Raw genomic sequence first — 17142 nt, 5'->3', positions numbered from 1 at the left:
CTCTGCACAGACAAAAATCTGAGGCTCTTCCTCCTCTCTCCACCTCCACAAAACATCAAGGTCTGTCTGGATCTTTTCTCCTCACTGCCAACCTGAATACCAGGGAGCCAGTTTGTAAGTGACCCAAGTAAGGGCCAAATTTTGCCAGTGAACTGACTCCTATAAATAGAGACTAAAATTCTTGGAGATGGAAGACTGATTGTTAAAAGCACTCTGCAGATGCTGAGAAGTTAGTTTCCACAGCAGTTCTGCCTTGTGGACAGACAACCATTATCTGCTTTTTAAACAAAACAACTGTGGAAGTTGACGTACTGAAACAAAGCAGCATGCTACTTGCCCATAGCCATTCAGTCATTAGAAAAAACAGGATAGCAAAATGTGCACTGCTCATCTGTCAACACTGTCAGATTGCCTTCTTATCCTTTAAGATGAAACGCACTAGAGATACAGAAAGCTTAAAACTCAAAAAGTAATACCCGATTGCTTTTGTTTTATCTTTTTTAATTAAAAAAAAGAATCTCTTAGCCACCATCTCTTTTGCTGTCGCCATTACACTTTAAAAAACTCCTCAATACGCCGCTTTTTGGGAGGACTCACTGAACATGTCTCATCTCCTGTATCTTGCAAGGCACTGCCAGAGTCAAACTCACAGCAAGCATCAGCTGCCTCCAAAAGCAAAACTTCATCAGTGTCATCTCTGCTCTCAGAGAAGGTCCTCTGGAAAAGGTCATAGATGGTTGTCTGCTTTGGATCTGTCTGAGAAATCAGAAGAGACAGAATCTGCATACACCATGTAAAAATAAAAGTAAGCAACAATCAGAGGGCACTCCCCCTGAGACACTGCACATGTGTGTATAAATCGTATGATATACGAGCACAGAATCATCATAGAATCATTGGGTTGAAAGGGACCTTTAAAGGTCATCTAGTCCAACTCCCCTGCAGTGAGCAGGGACATCTTCAACTCTATCAGGTTGCTCAGAGCCCCATTCAATCTGACCTAGAATGTTTCCAGGGATGGGGCATCTACCACCTCTCTGGGCAACCTGTGCCAAGGTTTTACCATCCTCATTGTGAAAGATTTCTTCCTTATATCTAGTCGAAATGTGCCCTCTTTTAGTTTAAAAACATTACCCCTTAGCAGGGCCTGTAGCGATAGGACAAGAAGTCTGTCCCCATCCTTCTTAGATGCCTCCTTTAAGTACTGGAAGGCTGCAATAATGTCCCCCTGGAGCCTTCTCTTCTTCAAGCTGAACAATGATATACACACACACACACACACACATACATATATCTTGGAGACATATATATGCTATGGAGGCTATCATGTCTCCTTGCATGCAGCCAGTTTGGGAACTCTGTGGAGAGTCCAAGTCAAGGCACAGATTGTGGGAGGAATTGCAGAATCTGGTCTGTGGCATTAAAGGCAGAACAGGTGTAACATCAGCCTGCCAATCAACTGCCAATCTAGATGTACATGAGGCAAATCCCATTCAGCCTCTCCCAGTGACCATTGATATTCTTTCAGGCCAATTACCTTAGGGCAGTAATTAGTGGATTCAGCTGTTTCGGAGAAATTTGTTTCTGAAAGACCAGCTTCCCCCAGCACTTTGATTTTCTCTTGAATCATTGGCCTAGGAGAGATAAACAGATACTACTGAAAGGAAGAAAGTATCATACAAGGACACTGTGTCATTTAGTATGTGTAGATGAAACAAAGATGTAACATGGGTATAAAGATGGCTTTTCTACCAAAGCCTGTTAGTTCCTTAACCTGTCCTGCTCATGTTTATGACGATTGATGCTGTCTTGGGATATCAATCAATCAATCCAATTTAAGTAAGTAACAAGAAGAGGATTTCAGGTTACAAATATTTGGAGAACACACATATCCAATAGGGAAACTAGCTGACTGAGAGAACCTCAATGGTATGAAGTCAGAACAAGAAGATGCAGCTAGAGGGAGTCCCAATAGCCCATGTGTTCAGTCTCCAAGGTAAGCAATGGTGATCCCCATGAACAGACACATCATCATTTCTAGAGTATCTCCTAATGTACTGCAGGAGGAAGAATCCATCAGTGTCCTAAGAGGCCACAAGGTCACAACCACACCTGCAGACTGGACACTTCGAAAGAAACAAAGGCCACAACACAATTAATGCATTTACCAAATAGCCTTGTTGTCTCGTTCTTTTTCTTGCCTTTAAAAAGGATGCCAGTGTCCTTCTTTGAAGAGCCAGATTTCCTTCTCAATAAGCATTAATGACTGCACGGATAGCATTTCACAAATAAAGGCAGAATTACTGTCATTAACTTTCCATGAAACGTGGGCAATTTATCAGTTTCCAGATCCCTGCATTGTAGGGTTATAATTATTTGCCATCATGATATTCTGGGAACTGCACAAGTTCACTTAGTTCATTCGTTCCTTTAAAACAAGGTAATAAAGATGTAATTTTGGACTTTAAATGAACCAGATGGTGGATAATTTCTTTCCAGCATTTGCAGGTCAGTTCCCTTGCAGCCCTAAGGATTCCTCAGACCCTCCCAAAGGGGAGGATTACAGATTCCAGGATGACAGATTCCCCAGCCCTAAGGACCAGTGTCCACTGATAGCTCTCACGGCAGCCAAAAAGGCTCAGACCACAACTCTCCAGAGGTGGGTCAGTAGCACTGTTTTAATCCATCCAAAGGGCTCAGTGAAGAGCAAGAGGAAAGCAAGAGTGCAGTCCTCCACAGCTCCCTGTCCAAGCACTCCGCAGCCAAATTGCTCCTCAGACCTGATCCACAATACATTGAACCATCTCCAGTGTCTGTTGACTTTGCCTGAAAGTACTCAGCACTTCACAGCACTCCAGCACATGAATGTTTTGGGCTGTATCTAAGACAATTCCTTCTCCTTATACAGAGGCTGTGGAGGTTTTAGATGCATCAACTCTCTCAGAATTTCTCTCAACAGCCCTTTCTTTGTCAGATAACTACTTTTATTCCTCCTGCTTGTCATCCACTTAAGTTATGTCCACTGTGGTCAGGCCATGTTACCAGCTCACAGCAGCCCTGACTGACAGTCACTACCCCTTCGCTCACAGGCTGTGGAAATCAGCACTAACATTAAGCACCTTACATCACATATATGACAAACGGGGAAAATAGGTAGCAGGAGAACCAAAGTGTCTTTCTCACTTCCTACCATAAGTAGTCATCTGCTGTGCCTTTAGCCACCAGATAGTGAACATTAACGGAGCTGGTCTGTCCAATTCGATGTGCCCGATCTTCTGCTTGGATCAAAATCTTTTTGTAAAAACATGACAAAGAAAATAAAGTGAGAAGAAAATAATCTAAGAAATAGTGTAAGCACCAAAAAACAGGGAGATCTCATTTCTTGTGCTTAGTGACTGTTTCTCATCTGGATCCTGTTAACACCTGCATCCTCAAACACAGACTAAGCCAAGAAGTAATCTGGTGCACCAGGTTCCCAAAAGGCACTGATCATTTTTCAAAAGTAGAGGGTCAGCACTGATGATGGTCCCTTTCAGGTCTTGGCTGGACAAGCTGTTGAGAGCTCTGTCAAGTTAAGAAACAGGAGCATGTTTCCCTTTCACAACATCTTCTGTAGCCAGCAAGCTGTGTAACCAGCTACAAGCCCAGGCACCTGGAGGTGCACAGACAAGTAGCCATCAGAGAAAGAAAGAGAAAAACTCTAGAGAAAGTCCCCTGCCCACTACATCTCCTCCTAAGTGACAATGTTTCCGCTCACCAAGGAGCATCCAACCCCTGGTCCCTCCAGGACGCATACCCCTGGATTCCAGAAGAGCTCTGCAAACACCACCAGGTCCGCAGCAGACAAGGTCAGGCCCATGTTTGCGGCAGTGAGGGACAGGACAGCCACAACCTGCTTCTCAGAGAACTGGAACTTCTGGCACAGAGACTGCCGCTCAGCTGAAGGCGTGGAGCCATCAATGCGAATGTAATCAACACGCTGTGAAAAGGCAGAAGATGCTTTTTAAAGGGCTTATGTCCCCTTTCCCATATCCTCCTTCCATGTTTTAGTGGATTCTGTTTCCCTTCCCCATGGCAGAACCAGAAAAGTAAAAAGGCACCAGTTGTATTTTTAAGAGCTTTCCTCATCTTTAAGGCAGAGGCACTGTAGCTCAGCATATAATGTACCTCCCCTTTGTTCACAGTGCATGACTTGCTCTTATGCCCATTGGTCTCCCACCAGTCCTGAGCAACAGGAAGGACAGCAACAAGCTGGCAACTCAGGTACAGGGGAAAGGCAACTGGCTTAATACGAAGCTGAACGCTGTCTGAGCACTAATGTTAAAGCTGCTACAACCTCTCCAACTTCCCCAAGGCTTCCCCTGTTTGTGATGGGAGGAGATGGGATCCTACACATCTCAGTTGCTCTGTGGTAGGCTCAGGAGAGGCTTGACAAACTTTGATGATGCAGGGCCATAACTCTTCAGTGTCCAACATTCTTGCCGTACTGGAGGATGCTGCCATAGAGGCAGCAAAGCCACCACTGCCACTGTGGTTTATAGTTCAGAGAATTAACTTAAACCATCCTTCACACTGCCCCAGCATGACCCAGAACTCTGTAGGGGCATCTATGGAAGTCTCACTCGAATAGTTAGCCAAACACTTTTGAAGTCAGAGAGATATTGGCAGGTCTATCAAGTCTCCCTACAGCATCCCAGTTCAAAAATGTAAGAGCATCACAGAGATAAAGGCAGGCAGCCATAGCTGGACTTGGGTTGTTACATTCTCCCTCTCTGAGCAAAGCCTGGAGGACAACACAGAGATGGCCACACAGGGTAACACTCCTCCAAGAGTTCACAAGCTCCAGGCTTGTTAAACTCCAGTCAATGGAGTTTAAAGAATATTAAATTAAGAAAAGATATTCAGCTAATACAAAGTGCATCCTGTGAGGCATTCATCCTGACAGCTCAGCTCCCTCAGTGAAGGGCACATTCAGAAGCACAGCAAGTAGAAATTATCTCTGCCACTAACTTTCATAAACTATCTGACTGGCCATAACTCTCTGGAACTCTTCAACAGCTTTGAAGCTGTTAAGACAACTCAGTCAATTACTTACTTTCTTCTCCAGCTCTGCAACTATTGCATCCAGCACTATCCTGTGATGAGCAAACACCAGGAATTTATCATTCCCACTTTCCAGTAACTCCAGGATGTATTCTCTGTATGAAAGAGAAAAAAAAAACCCAAACCCATAAATTATGTGCTGAGAGAATACAGGCTTTGCTCACAACAGATTTGAAAGACATGGTTCATCTATACACAGAAACAGGCTAGCATAAAAAAGTTGCAGTAAAACACAAGTAGCAAGTCAAGCCTCCTACAGATTAAAAAAGACATTGCAGAAAAATCCACTCATTTTTCTTCACCACAACTGGACAGCTGCCTACATTTATACTTGTGTATCAATCAGTTTATTATATCCTACTTTCAACATGACATCCCAGACCAATCAACTGGAGGCCATCTATACTTATTTGACAACCTCATTCACCCTTCTGTATTTCTAACTTTTGCACAATCACAATACACTAAGCTAATCTGTATACAATTATCCTTTCTATGTATACTTAGGATTGTTTTTATTTTAGAAAAGGTCTCTAAAAACGTGCATCGGAGTATCCTAGAAGTAGCTTTTCTTGCAAGGGTTCACACTGACAATTTACTACAGCTTAACAATCTAAATACATCAGCTATTTTTAAGAATTATCCATATGCATACAGGCTAATGACCATTGAAAGGTAACAAGACTCCTTTTAAACGCAGTTAAACAGTGTTAACTAAATGAAAACACCTGGCTTTTGCCATGGACTAATAGCTGAGCTACAGAACCCATTTCTGTGTAGTAACTTGTGACACAATCAGGTCAACTGGAACCTGAAAAACACCTAAAAGCCTAAAATTTGTAATTAAGTATAGCAAAAGCTATCAGAATATCAGAACAGATGATACAAATGTCACATTTTCTTTGGAATAACAAAGTTGTTGCAAACACCAAGAATACCAAGTTCTTTGCTAAATACAACAGAGTTCATCTCATTCCCATGTTGCTTTGACAAATGGCTAGTCATTTCAACGAAAGCAATGGAAGACACTGTCATCAAGGGTAGGACACGGGAGGTGCTGATGATCACAGGACAATACCATCAGCTAGACTGTACTGTACATTAGCAGCTTATAATAAGTGGTATTTTAAATGCTACTAAACTCAAGGAAAAAAAAGGACTAGTTCCTACCAGAGCGTCAAATAAACAGCACTTCATGGATTTACATTCAGTTCACACTTGCAACTGATATAAAAGGAAGAAAGTCTTCTAACTGTTCACTAACATAAAAGGAAGAAACTCTTCTACAGAAATGAGCGCTGGGACTCTGAAGTGCAGTTATGTGCCAAACAGGCAGATTCTGCAGCAAGGTCTGAGACTATGAAATCACACAGCGCACATCAGCTGGTCCTTACATTCAGAGGGCTGTGGAAAAGTAAACTGTTTTCATGTTATTAGCATACTACTTATTGAAAAGTCATGCTATATGACCTAAAGCAACTCCTTTGCGGTCCCAGCAAAAGGCTAAGGATGAAAGGGCATAGAGAGTCACAGAACGAAATTATTCCTAGGGAAGATAGAGTTAAAAGCACACCTATGATAGAACATTTTCGCTACTGAGGTCCCATGTGAGCTCTGTGGAAGAACTTTAGTAGGAGCTGTGACTTCCTTAGAACATGCTACAACTAAAGTTCAGTCCATCTCATAAGCTTTTTGGCTCAGGGTTTCTGCTGCAGCAGGACTGCAGTATTTGTTTTCTCAAATTCTGTTGATACTTTTAGTTTCAGTACTACCCCCCTCCTTAAATTGAAACAAGGTCCAGACCAGGGAACTTGATCCAAGTCCCAAACACCAAGTAATTTTAGGTGGTTCAAATGACAGTTTAGATCCGTATCTGGAATGAAACCAGAAGACTTATTCAGCCTAGGAACTCCGAGAGTAAAATGTTTAGTGCACTGTAATTAAAATCAATTTTTTCTAAGCTGGCTTGAGGCTATGCTTCATGTCCCTGCACTGTTATCTCTAAGGCACTGTTCTCAGCAGAAAAACACATTTTACTAGGCAAGAATGAAGTAATGACATGCAGCTTACACGACTGAATGGATTTTAGCTTCTGCCGTTCTGTTGTAGAAGAGGAGAAGAGCTTCCTTCTCCTGTTGTTTCTGCAGAGAGAAAGATAAGTAAGTGTGAGTCTCAGAAATGCCTTTTCTCCTTCTTTCTTACAGATCTGGCATGTCTGAGGCTGCCAGTAAACACTATACTAGGAAAAGATCAGCCTAAAACTACACAACAAAAGGAAACTGAGGGGGAAGTCTCCTACTCGCCACTGGGCATAGCAGATACTCACACACTCCTATTTCTGACACCTCTCTTCCTACCTCCTACTCCACCCTACAAGCTGGGTGACAAGCATATCACATAGTTTTTAGTCGGGAAATGCTTTCTCAACTTAATGGCAAGAAAAAACTCCTAAGTTCCTACAGAACTGTATTAGCAACTTAGGAGCCTAGGACACGCATTTGCCATCCATAACAAGAAAAACAAACATAAAAAGCAAAAATACAGTCTTCACATTTTTGGCTGCTGCTGTATGCACAACACAGCTTCAACAAGGCCATGTTTATAGGGTGAATGGGATTACAAAGCAAGACAGAAGAGTAAGTTCAGAGGCATGTGGTACAAAGACAATTAGAAAGGACTAACGAGGGAGGAAAAAAGAGAGAGGAAATGGTATTTCACACAAAACAACAAAGTAGACCACATAAATAAAAAGGAAAAAAGCTGAGAGGTTTTGATTGTGTTGTACATTCATTTAAAACTATGCCTTCAACAGCCTCCCACTGCGCCTTCATATGAGGTATGGCTCTGACCTTCCTCAGAATGCAGGGTACTGTTTTTTCCACTGATAGTTTTAAACAAAGGTACCTGAAATACCAATAGCTCATCATGAAAATAGTTTCTGACTTACATTTTCATATCCTTTGGCCATCTTCTTTGCTTCAGCTGCCAAGACAGCTTTGGTCTTTGCACTAATGCCTTCAGGAGCCACCACAACCATTTTGCGTTGCTTTGCTGGAAGCTGGGAAAGCACATCTGATTTCAGACGTCGGATCATGATGGACTCTTCCAGCAAAATTTTCAGTTCAGTTAAGTTGGATGATCGAGAGTAGTCCCAACCCCATGGCATCTGGGAAAGAGCAAAGCAATTATTAGTGTCAAACTTACAGGAGACTGACTCTTCTGGTCTGCAGGCAATCCAAGAGTAAGGATAAACTTCCAGGGAAACTGGACAAGGCCAAGAACTTAATGGTTAGTAGGAAAAGAGATCTGACAAAAATGGCAGTTAAGATAGAAGTGTATAAACTAATCCACCCAACATGAGAAGGTTACTTATAAACTTCCCTTTTTCCTACCTGCAAGTGCTCCGGGAGGCGCAGGGAAGAGAACTACACAGAAGAGTAGGGATCCCTACCACAGCACTGTACCCTGGTATTCATCCTCACATGGCAAAGTATTTCTGTTCTCCACCTGCAGCTTTGGGCAGACCAACAGAATTCACTGCTGTTCTGTGCACACACATTTATCTCAGCTTTAAGCAGAGACAGACACAACCTAACAGCACGAGAACAAACATGCTTAACACAAATGCCTTCACAGAGATGTTACACTTGTCTGACATGCCTAGTAAATGCTAGGTCAAAATTGTCTGCTTTCCACTGTAACCTGTCTCTTGATCTGCTTCCTGATATACTCTGTCTCTCCATTACCATGTTTGGCTCAGACTCAAGCAAACCATAAACTGTGGCCCAAAAACACCACTCCAAGCATTGTCTCTTCAAAGCATCATCACTTCAAAGCTCCTCTGAACAAACCCTTCATTTACTCCTCCTTAAATCACTTGCCTCTGAACCTGCCCTATCCTCCAAAATCCTGTGTGAAGACGATATATATCTGTTCAATTAATCTCAGCTCATCACTTCTCCTACTAGTAACCCCACAGCGTATCATTTGTTCCCTGGGAAAGAACAACTAAGCTGACAAACAGTGGCATTAAAATTGGTACATTCCCCAAAAGAAACATCTTTAAATTAAACAATTTTCTTTTGGACAGGAGACCAGTAAGGTTTTTATGCTGACTTAAAGGATAAGAGATAGCTTTCTTCTGAAGTTTCACAAACAAGCATATGAAATACAGCTACAGTAATATTGAAAACCAGGGAGGGGGGATATCTTCCTCACAGCTCTAATTCCGAGTCTTACTGGCAGTATCACCAAAAAAAGCAAAAAATACAACCTCTGGTCTTGGAATACCAACAGAAAGTAACCACTTACATACGTATATGTACACCCTCCTGAACTGCACAGAATGGAGATATGAAGAGCCTCAGCACGAACCCATTTGATCTGCTGTTCCACTCTTATTGCATCCCATTAATTGCTAAAATAGATTTAACTTTAAAAATCCGTATTTCTTTTATTTTCCTTTCCCAAGAAAAACCTGCTGCAACACAGAACTGGAAGTAAAATAGGAAAAAGCTCCAAAGTATTCACTCCACCCTCCATCCTCCTGTAGAGTGCATGAGACAAAAAATAAATCATACCAGCCATGAGGTTAGTCACATTACTGACTGTATTAAGGGATGGTGTTTTGACAGAACAAGGATGAGAACATGCTACGAGACAGAAAGAGGAGGAATCAAACAGCTCATAGGCAATTAAGACCTCTCTGATATCTGTAAGTGAGCATTCCTACTTGGGGTTGAGGCATAACAGGACAATCTGCAATTCTATTGCTGTGTTGTCCTATGGCCAGCATTAAAACTCATTTGACATAATCTACTCCTATGTAATTATGGTATCATCTGATTATCTATAGTTGGTTCATTAAAGCAGGAAACAAGTCCAAACCTAGATATAAAGCCAGTTTGGATCCTATAGAGTTAAAACTTTGGCCCTGTCAACAGCACACTGGTATACAGCTACAGGTAGTAAGTCCCCCTGGATCTAAGCCAAGCCCTCAAAAAGCCAACATGGGTATTACAGCTCTGCTTCCCTGAAATCAGGAGTGCAATGCAGATATACTCCTCAGGCCTGTGAAAAGCTGGCTTGAGTCTAGCTGGGTTTATTAGCTTTCGGCATGCTGCATGAAAGCTGACAGTGTTGAAGGCCCAGTCTCTGTGACCCCTTTCTGCATTTCTTCAGGCTTCGTGGACCCAGCAGAGCAGATGTACAGAACCAAGAAGGACCCACCTGGTGTTGCACTCAGCTCATAAGCCCTCTGCCCACGCTGCTCAGTGTACTAGTAGCTAAGTAGCAGGGATCAACACTGACCAGGCTGCTGGGCAAGACCTGCTGCAGGGCCTGGACACTCTCCTCAGGCTACCTCATTCTACTCATGCAGCCCATGTTTTTCCACTTTCTACTTCCATAACAACCAATACATACGTGTTGTGTCCACGTAGCACAATTCATTTCAGAAGAGTAACATCATCACAACTGAAAGAACAAGGCACAAACAGAGCCAATATACCATTTACTGTCATACTAAAAAGCATATACAGGCAAAATCCCTATTGTATGTTCAGATTACTATATTTCTTTTATGGTGACTGTTGCTGGAACAATTTACAAACAAGGAAACATGCCAGTTCTGTGCTGCACCTAGATTAAAAAAATGATTATTTTTTTAATTATTAAAATATATTTTAGTATATCCTATTGTGGAAAATGAGAGAGAGAAAGGAGGGACATTTATTTTGCCAAAATACACATCTGGCTTTGATCCACAACATTCCAGAACAAATGCTTCCAACTGTGATTTTCTTACCAAAGTGTTACAGCATCTTACATGAGTCAGTAACTTATTACAGTGTTATTAGAAGCTGCCAAACTCTTACGAATTCTGAGCATGTGCTCAGATAGAAATTTAATATTTGCCAACATCACCCAGTTTGAAAAAAATGAATTCACAGCATGTATTTTGGGAAACAGACTTAAGATATTTTGTAAATAAGCAGGTGACATTTCACTTGCTGCATTTTTAAGAGTACAGATGCTCGGAGGTTGAATTACAAAATGATAAACTTTTATCTTACATCTTTTCTAATCACATCTGCCAGATATTTCCAATTTCCTGTCACAAAATCTATTTTCTTCAAACAGAAACTAGTCAGGTTTTAGTTTTAAATTGAATGGTTCAGGTTAATCTTATAATGCAATCAGATTTATTATTAACACCACAACGTTTCTACCATAGCACCTTTCATCCTGACAGATCTCCAAAAGCCTTGCAAAACCTCTCTGGTTCCATGAAATTCCATACCTACTCATAATGCTGCCACACAAAGGACAGAAAGAAGAGCCTGTTTAAGTAATGACAGCAAAAGTACCACAACAGTTCTTAAAGAGGATGTAACTCCTAACATAATGTCATGTTTGAGCTGCAAAAAGAAACATGAGGGACACACTACAGTCATGAGGGAACAACTACAATTGTCAAAACACCTTTCAATTTACTCATAGCTGAGTGGGTCTATGGCAACCAAATATTCAGCTGTCCATTTTTTCCTCTAATACCATCCACATCTCTGCATTTCCAGCAGCCCCACTTCTCTAAATAACCAAATTCCTTCTAGGTTCACTCTTATCATTTACTGACATTAACTGTAGCAAAATGTCCCAGATGAGGAAAAAGACGACCAGTAATGTTCAACTGTCTGGTAGAGGCAGGTCAAACAGAGAAAACAAAATTGTACTAGAAACCCTGCAGAGGTTTTAAAGGGAAGCTGATACAGACTGTGACCTCCATGCTGAGTTTCATTGTAAGTTGAAAACTCATTTACACAGAATACACTGTTACAACCTGGTTCGTGCAAAACAATTTTATTTCTTTTATCCAATTCAACATCTTACCTGAGGTCCATACACCTCATAATTGAAGCAACAGCTAGTCATGTAGTACTTTACCCTCAAAGGGTTTATGAAACTCCAGACCTATTTAGACTCACATATTGCAATTCAACTTTCCTTTTCACTGCAGAAAACCAATGAGATTAAACTGCAGCTCTTCATATCCCTCTAGGAAGCATTATGGACACTGTTCAGACAGGAATCTTTCAAAAAAAAAAAAAATCAAGCTCAGCAGAAGATGTGGCCCTCTCCCTCCATACGCTTCCTACTACAGATGGAAAAACAGTAAGTTTACCCTCTGCCAGGAAAGCAGTGCTTTGCTAATATGAATGCTGTCATCTTCCAGAACTCAAGCTCTGTATCTGTGATTCTGCATGCTAAATGGCCTTACTTTAATCAATGGCCTCAGCATATGAGTACCAAAGCCAATGAATTGCTCATTTATCTTGCACATTTGGACATACATAGAATGGCACTACGCTAGCTATGAAAGTAAAAAAAGGCATTCAGATCGAGGAAAAAGCCAACTTGAGAACTTTATATGAGACTGCAATATGAATCGTCTTGATGGAAACTCAGCATGTGTTAACTACCCCAAAAAGAGAAAAAGCAAACACAAGAGCCCTACAAATGGCTATAACTATTTTTATGGCATACACTGATTATGTTCAGTTCTTCTGTAAATATTTTTGAGCACTGAAACAGTGATTTGGTGTTTCCAATCACTCTGCTGAAAGTTATTGCCCAGTCTTACAGAAAATGAGGCACAAAAGTAAAATGGATTATTCAAGAATAAAGCACAGCAAGGAAGTTCATGCACTACAGGTCCATGCTCACACTGCCAAGCCATCCTGTGCCACAAGCTGTTACATACTTGTCCTGGAGGAACTGGAGGGCAAGTCAGGTTAGAGGGCTCTTTTTGCAAACCAGAACTCAGGGGAACTTTGGTTCCCCTTTTTGTGTCTATGCAACCAACACAGAAGATCCTAGAGCCTCCTTGTACAATAGGCAGCAGCAAGAGATCTTCTCTTAGCACCGTGTGTCCCAACACACACACCAGCCCTAGAGATGGCAAATCCAAGTACACCTGAGTTGCCTGTATGTTGAGAGCAAGGCAGACACCTGCCGTCATGGCTGCAAATGCTGGCTTCCTGCAAAGCCAAGATGTTCCAGTGGCTAGACTCAATGACTCTGCTGAAACCACTGCTGAACAGCTGGCAGAGATAAGAATTTATTTTCAAGACAGGCAGAAGACCACATCCATTTCCTGAATTACAAGAAGGTGGAATACAAAGATGGACTGTGTCTTAATTTTTTACTTACCTGGAGGTATAAAATCTGAAATCCCAAGCAACAGAGGCCTTACTTTGTTAAACAGTCACTAAGCAGACTAGAAACTGCTTTTTTAAGCAATTAGCCCAAACCTGCAGCTGCTTAAAGACCCCATAGTTACTCTGCCCATTTAAAATACTCTGGGGACAAGTTCTTATTAGAATAGGCTCATTTTATGGTTATTTACTTCCATGGCTTTCAGGGCAGATTTTGACAAGAAGCATTACTGCCTCCATGTCTCAGGCCCATCACCTAGAGCTTCTCAGGTTGAACGTTTTCAAAATGTTACTTTGAAGGAGACTTTCTCAAAAGTGATGTAACATCAGACAGAAGGAAGGAAAGAAAAAGCCTCCACTTTGCTTGGAAAAAAAAAAAAAAAATAAAATGCTGTTTGCAGAGTCCCAGTCTGTGACCTCCCCCACTGAAGTACCTTCCTGGCATCACAGTAGCGTAGCCCGAAGGAGTGGAACTGTGGGAAGAAGGCTGGCTGGACAGCTGCAATCTGCGTATAGAGCTCCGCAGGCCGCGACATGGCAGGGGTTCCCGAAAGCAAGATCACTCTCTTCGCAGCCTGGGAAAGCAAAATGGAGCATTGTTATCATACAGCTTACAATATAAGCAGAACCTGCTAAGAAGTCATCCGCAGTCCCAAAAGAAAAATCCCAGAACCATTTTGTCCAAGCACCCTGAACAGAAGAGTACTTCACCTTCCAGAGATACTTTCACCCTTCACTGCCTGAAGACACTCAAGAACAGTGCTTAAAACTTTTAGGAAGCAGGACAAACCATATTGTTTCATATTCATTACCCATATGCTGTCAGGGAAGGGGACATCAATTTTTATGACAGTACTTTCTGAATTGGCATTTATCCACGTTAATATCTTATGCCTGGCTCAACATTTCATTTGGCATCAGATGTCACAGGAAAATGACACACCCTCTCATGTACACCCTCACCTCCAAAATAAATTCTCTTGTAATAAACCTGCTACAGTAAGCCATAAACAGACTGTCTTTCTCACAAAAGCAGGAGAGATCCAGAGAAGCAGGATTTTTTCTTATTTTTTGTTCTTTTTCCTTTTAAATTCTGCTAGCAAGGAGAGAAAGGTGAAGCTGCCTGAAGCAGAACCAGAAGACATCCACCTGACAGCCATGGTGAGTCTAGGCACAGCTGGCTGGATGATAGAACATGAGCTAATAAATACAAATCATGTAGGAAGATCGTAAAACATGTTGTAGGGGAGACAGGATGAGAATGGGGTAGGAAACCTGTATCTAAAGTAGGTGCTCCCAAGAAGTGAGGAAAAAATTTACACTATAGACGTAAAAGCCTCCAAGATGCATTTCTACCCTCATACCTCTATTATTATCTAATTCTATTATTAGATGAGAGCTATGAATTTCTACTGCTGTAAATTCACATATAGTAGTTAAATTACAAATGCCTTGTAATTTCCTGCATGGTTTAATACAGATTCATTAAAATAACAAAGAGATTCTTGAGTGACATCTGTACCAACAGCTCATTCGCATTCAAATGAAAAAGAAAATGAAATTCTTTTATCATTTCACTAAGATCTACCAGTCACCCAAAACTATTCAGTTGATTCATCCACTCGCCAACCAAATCTACTGGAAAGAGAGTTCACAGATCAGCTACCGGAAATTAATTTCACGACTCTTTATCAGATTTTTATATATAGGTTGTAATCAAGGTGGGATTTGCCTTCTATCCATCCCTACTAAACAGGTCAGAAGGAAATGTGATCATCACCCGGATCAATCAATTCCCATAAACATATAAAATAGCCAGATATTTATTGAACTAAGAGGAGAGGTCAAACTTTTGGACATGTCAGAAGGTGAGAGTTAGTTCGCACAAGACAGAGGTGCCATGCTACTGAAAAGGGAAGAGTCACAGAGGCCAAAGATATCAGATCCCATGAGGAAACAAAGTAATAAAGCAGAAATTAGGTCAGTTTTTAAAATTAAGGTAACAGTGAAGGACAACTGAGCAGAAGCTAGACAATATCTGATGCCTTGCAGAAGCCTTTGAGGAGTAAACTGACACCACCCTGAGAAATCTGCTGAAATGCAAGACAAGCCAGTCCCACATGTGCAAGGAACCTCCAAATTAAACTTTTTCCTTCTGAGTTAACAGAAGGCCATTGCTAGGAAAAAGACAACATGGAGGTCATGCAATTACAGACAGCTCATTTGAAATAAATCTGGATCAAGCTAAAGCAAGAAAAGTTCACTCAGAACAGACCAGGAATATATTAAATGCAACATAAACCCAACTGTCTTGAAAGGTTTTATGCCATTCTCAAGGCTCCTCCTCTTTAGAGAGTGCTCCCCAGGAGCTATGGGAAACGAGGCTGGAACACCAATTCTCCAGTAGTCAAAACAATTAGTCAGCCTCCTGCCCCAATCCCTAGATACGTATCAAAAGAGAGAACAATGAAGTTACTGGTTATTTCAATTCTAAACTTGTCCAGCTGCTGCTTTGCTGTGCGCAACTTAATTTTGAACAGATAGAGTGTCTAACCACTGCAAGCACTTACCAAGGGCTGTGATACATCTTCCGTAATTAACCATTTTAAACAAATCAAGAAGTAAAAAGCAACAACAAACAGCCCCAAACAAACAAAAAAACCCCAAAAGACACTAGCTCCACAAGAGTCGTGAAGAACTTGAAGAAATTAATTCCAGAAAATTGTGTGGAACCTAGGTGGTCTAACTCATTATCCCAAGGGTCCCTTTCAGTTTTAAAACCCATGACAGAAGGAGCCCAAGAGAGAAAAGGAGGAAAAAAAAAAAATCCTAGGAAGACAAGTTTCTATGTTGATGGCTTACTTAAATTCTGGATGAAAGAAATGGCTTTGATTCACATCTCTCTTTCTAGTAGCAACTCATTTTGAATAGATGCCAATAAAGATTTGCTCCTGCAGAGAAGTCTCTGCTGATCACTGCTTAATTCTTGTTTTTTAACCTTCTGTGCTGTCAAGAGTGAGAGCTTACCCTCTTTCTTCCGAGGTCTGTAAGAATAATATGGAACAACAGCACAGAAAATAAGACTGCAGTGATCAGCAAGGACTTTCCAGCCAAACCAGATCTGTAATCAATTGACACATATTTCCACACAGGAGAACTAATACTAGCTGCTCATTAGCATTTAAGAATGAAGTTTAATCATCCCCAGCAGCACTCCTCTCTCTCATGTATCCTTGTGACTGTTCTTACAGCTACTTGTGAGACTACTTAAGTGAACTCTAACAATGACTTCACTAGAAGAGACCTGTTCTGTAGCCCTCATTTACTAAGTAACGCAAGACAATTGTAGCTTTGTAGCATTACACTTGCACATATAATACACCAGCAAGGATTAATTCCACAGCTGTAACAACATTTACAAAAGTAACTTTTGAAAGTCAATGAATAATTTATGAAATGGTAACCCCCGGATAGCACTTACTTTAGAGGTCAAAACCCAGCACGCAACTGATTCGAAGGGGGGCGGGGGGGTGGGGTGTATTATGCCACAAAGAAATAATTGAACATGCAAAGAGCCTCATTAACATACAATGACTGTCTCCGTATTAAATGAATTTCACAGCATGAGCTCTGCCATATGCTAACAGACTGACATACTTTTTTAAATAAGTGTGGCTGGTTCTGGCTGTACAATTACTTGTGTCCCCAGTTTCTGCTTACTCTGTCATTTTGAACTGCTTAGCATAAGAATACCTTATCCTGTCAAATGAAAAATATGAGAGTGCCCATGTTAGAGATAATCACCTGATGAAACAGAAGATTT

The 17142-nt window shown here is 41.3% G+C and overlaps 1 protein-coding gene across 1 annotated transcript in view; it reads right to left on the bottom strand.

Annotated features, from left to right (window-relative positions):
* Positions 1 to 549: 549 nt before the first annotated feature.
* Positions 550 to 17142, bottom strand: part of SMARCAL1 (SWI/SNF related, matrix associated, actin dependent regulator of chromatin, subfamily a-like 1) — a 37051-nt gene continuing 20458 nt past the window's right edge. The window contains exons 9-16 of the mRNA XM_010293696.1: positions 13754 to 13894; positions 8051 to 8269; positions 7174 to 7244; positions 5096 to 5198; positions 3797 to 3979; positions 3191 to 3291; positions 1538 to 1634; positions 550 to 756 (exon numbers count right to left, since the gene is read on the bottom strand). Of these exons, the coding sequence (XP_010291998.1) occupies positions 550 to 756; positions 1538 to 1634; positions 3191 to 3291; positions 3797 to 3979; positions 5096 to 5198; positions 7174 to 7244; positions 8051 to 8269; positions 13754 to 13894 (1122 nt within the window). The remainder of the gene's footprint in view (positions 757 to 1537; positions 1635 to 3190; positions 3292 to 3796; positions 3980 to 5095; positions 5199 to 7173; positions 7245 to 8050; positions 8270 to 13753; positions 13895 to 17142) is intronic.

Source organism: Phaethon lepturus, unplaced genomic scaffold (assembly GCF_000687285.1).
Source record: "Phaethon lepturus isolate BGI_N335 unplaced genomic scaffold, ASM68728v1 scaffold39468, whole genome shotgun sequence".
In the NCBI taxonomy this organism is placed as follows: Eukaryota; Metazoa; Chordata; class Aves; order Phaethontiformes; family Phaethontidae; genus Phaethon; species Phaethon lepturus.
Note: the sequence above shows the minus strand (reverse complement) of the source record. Positions and strands in the feature narration are given on the sequence as shown.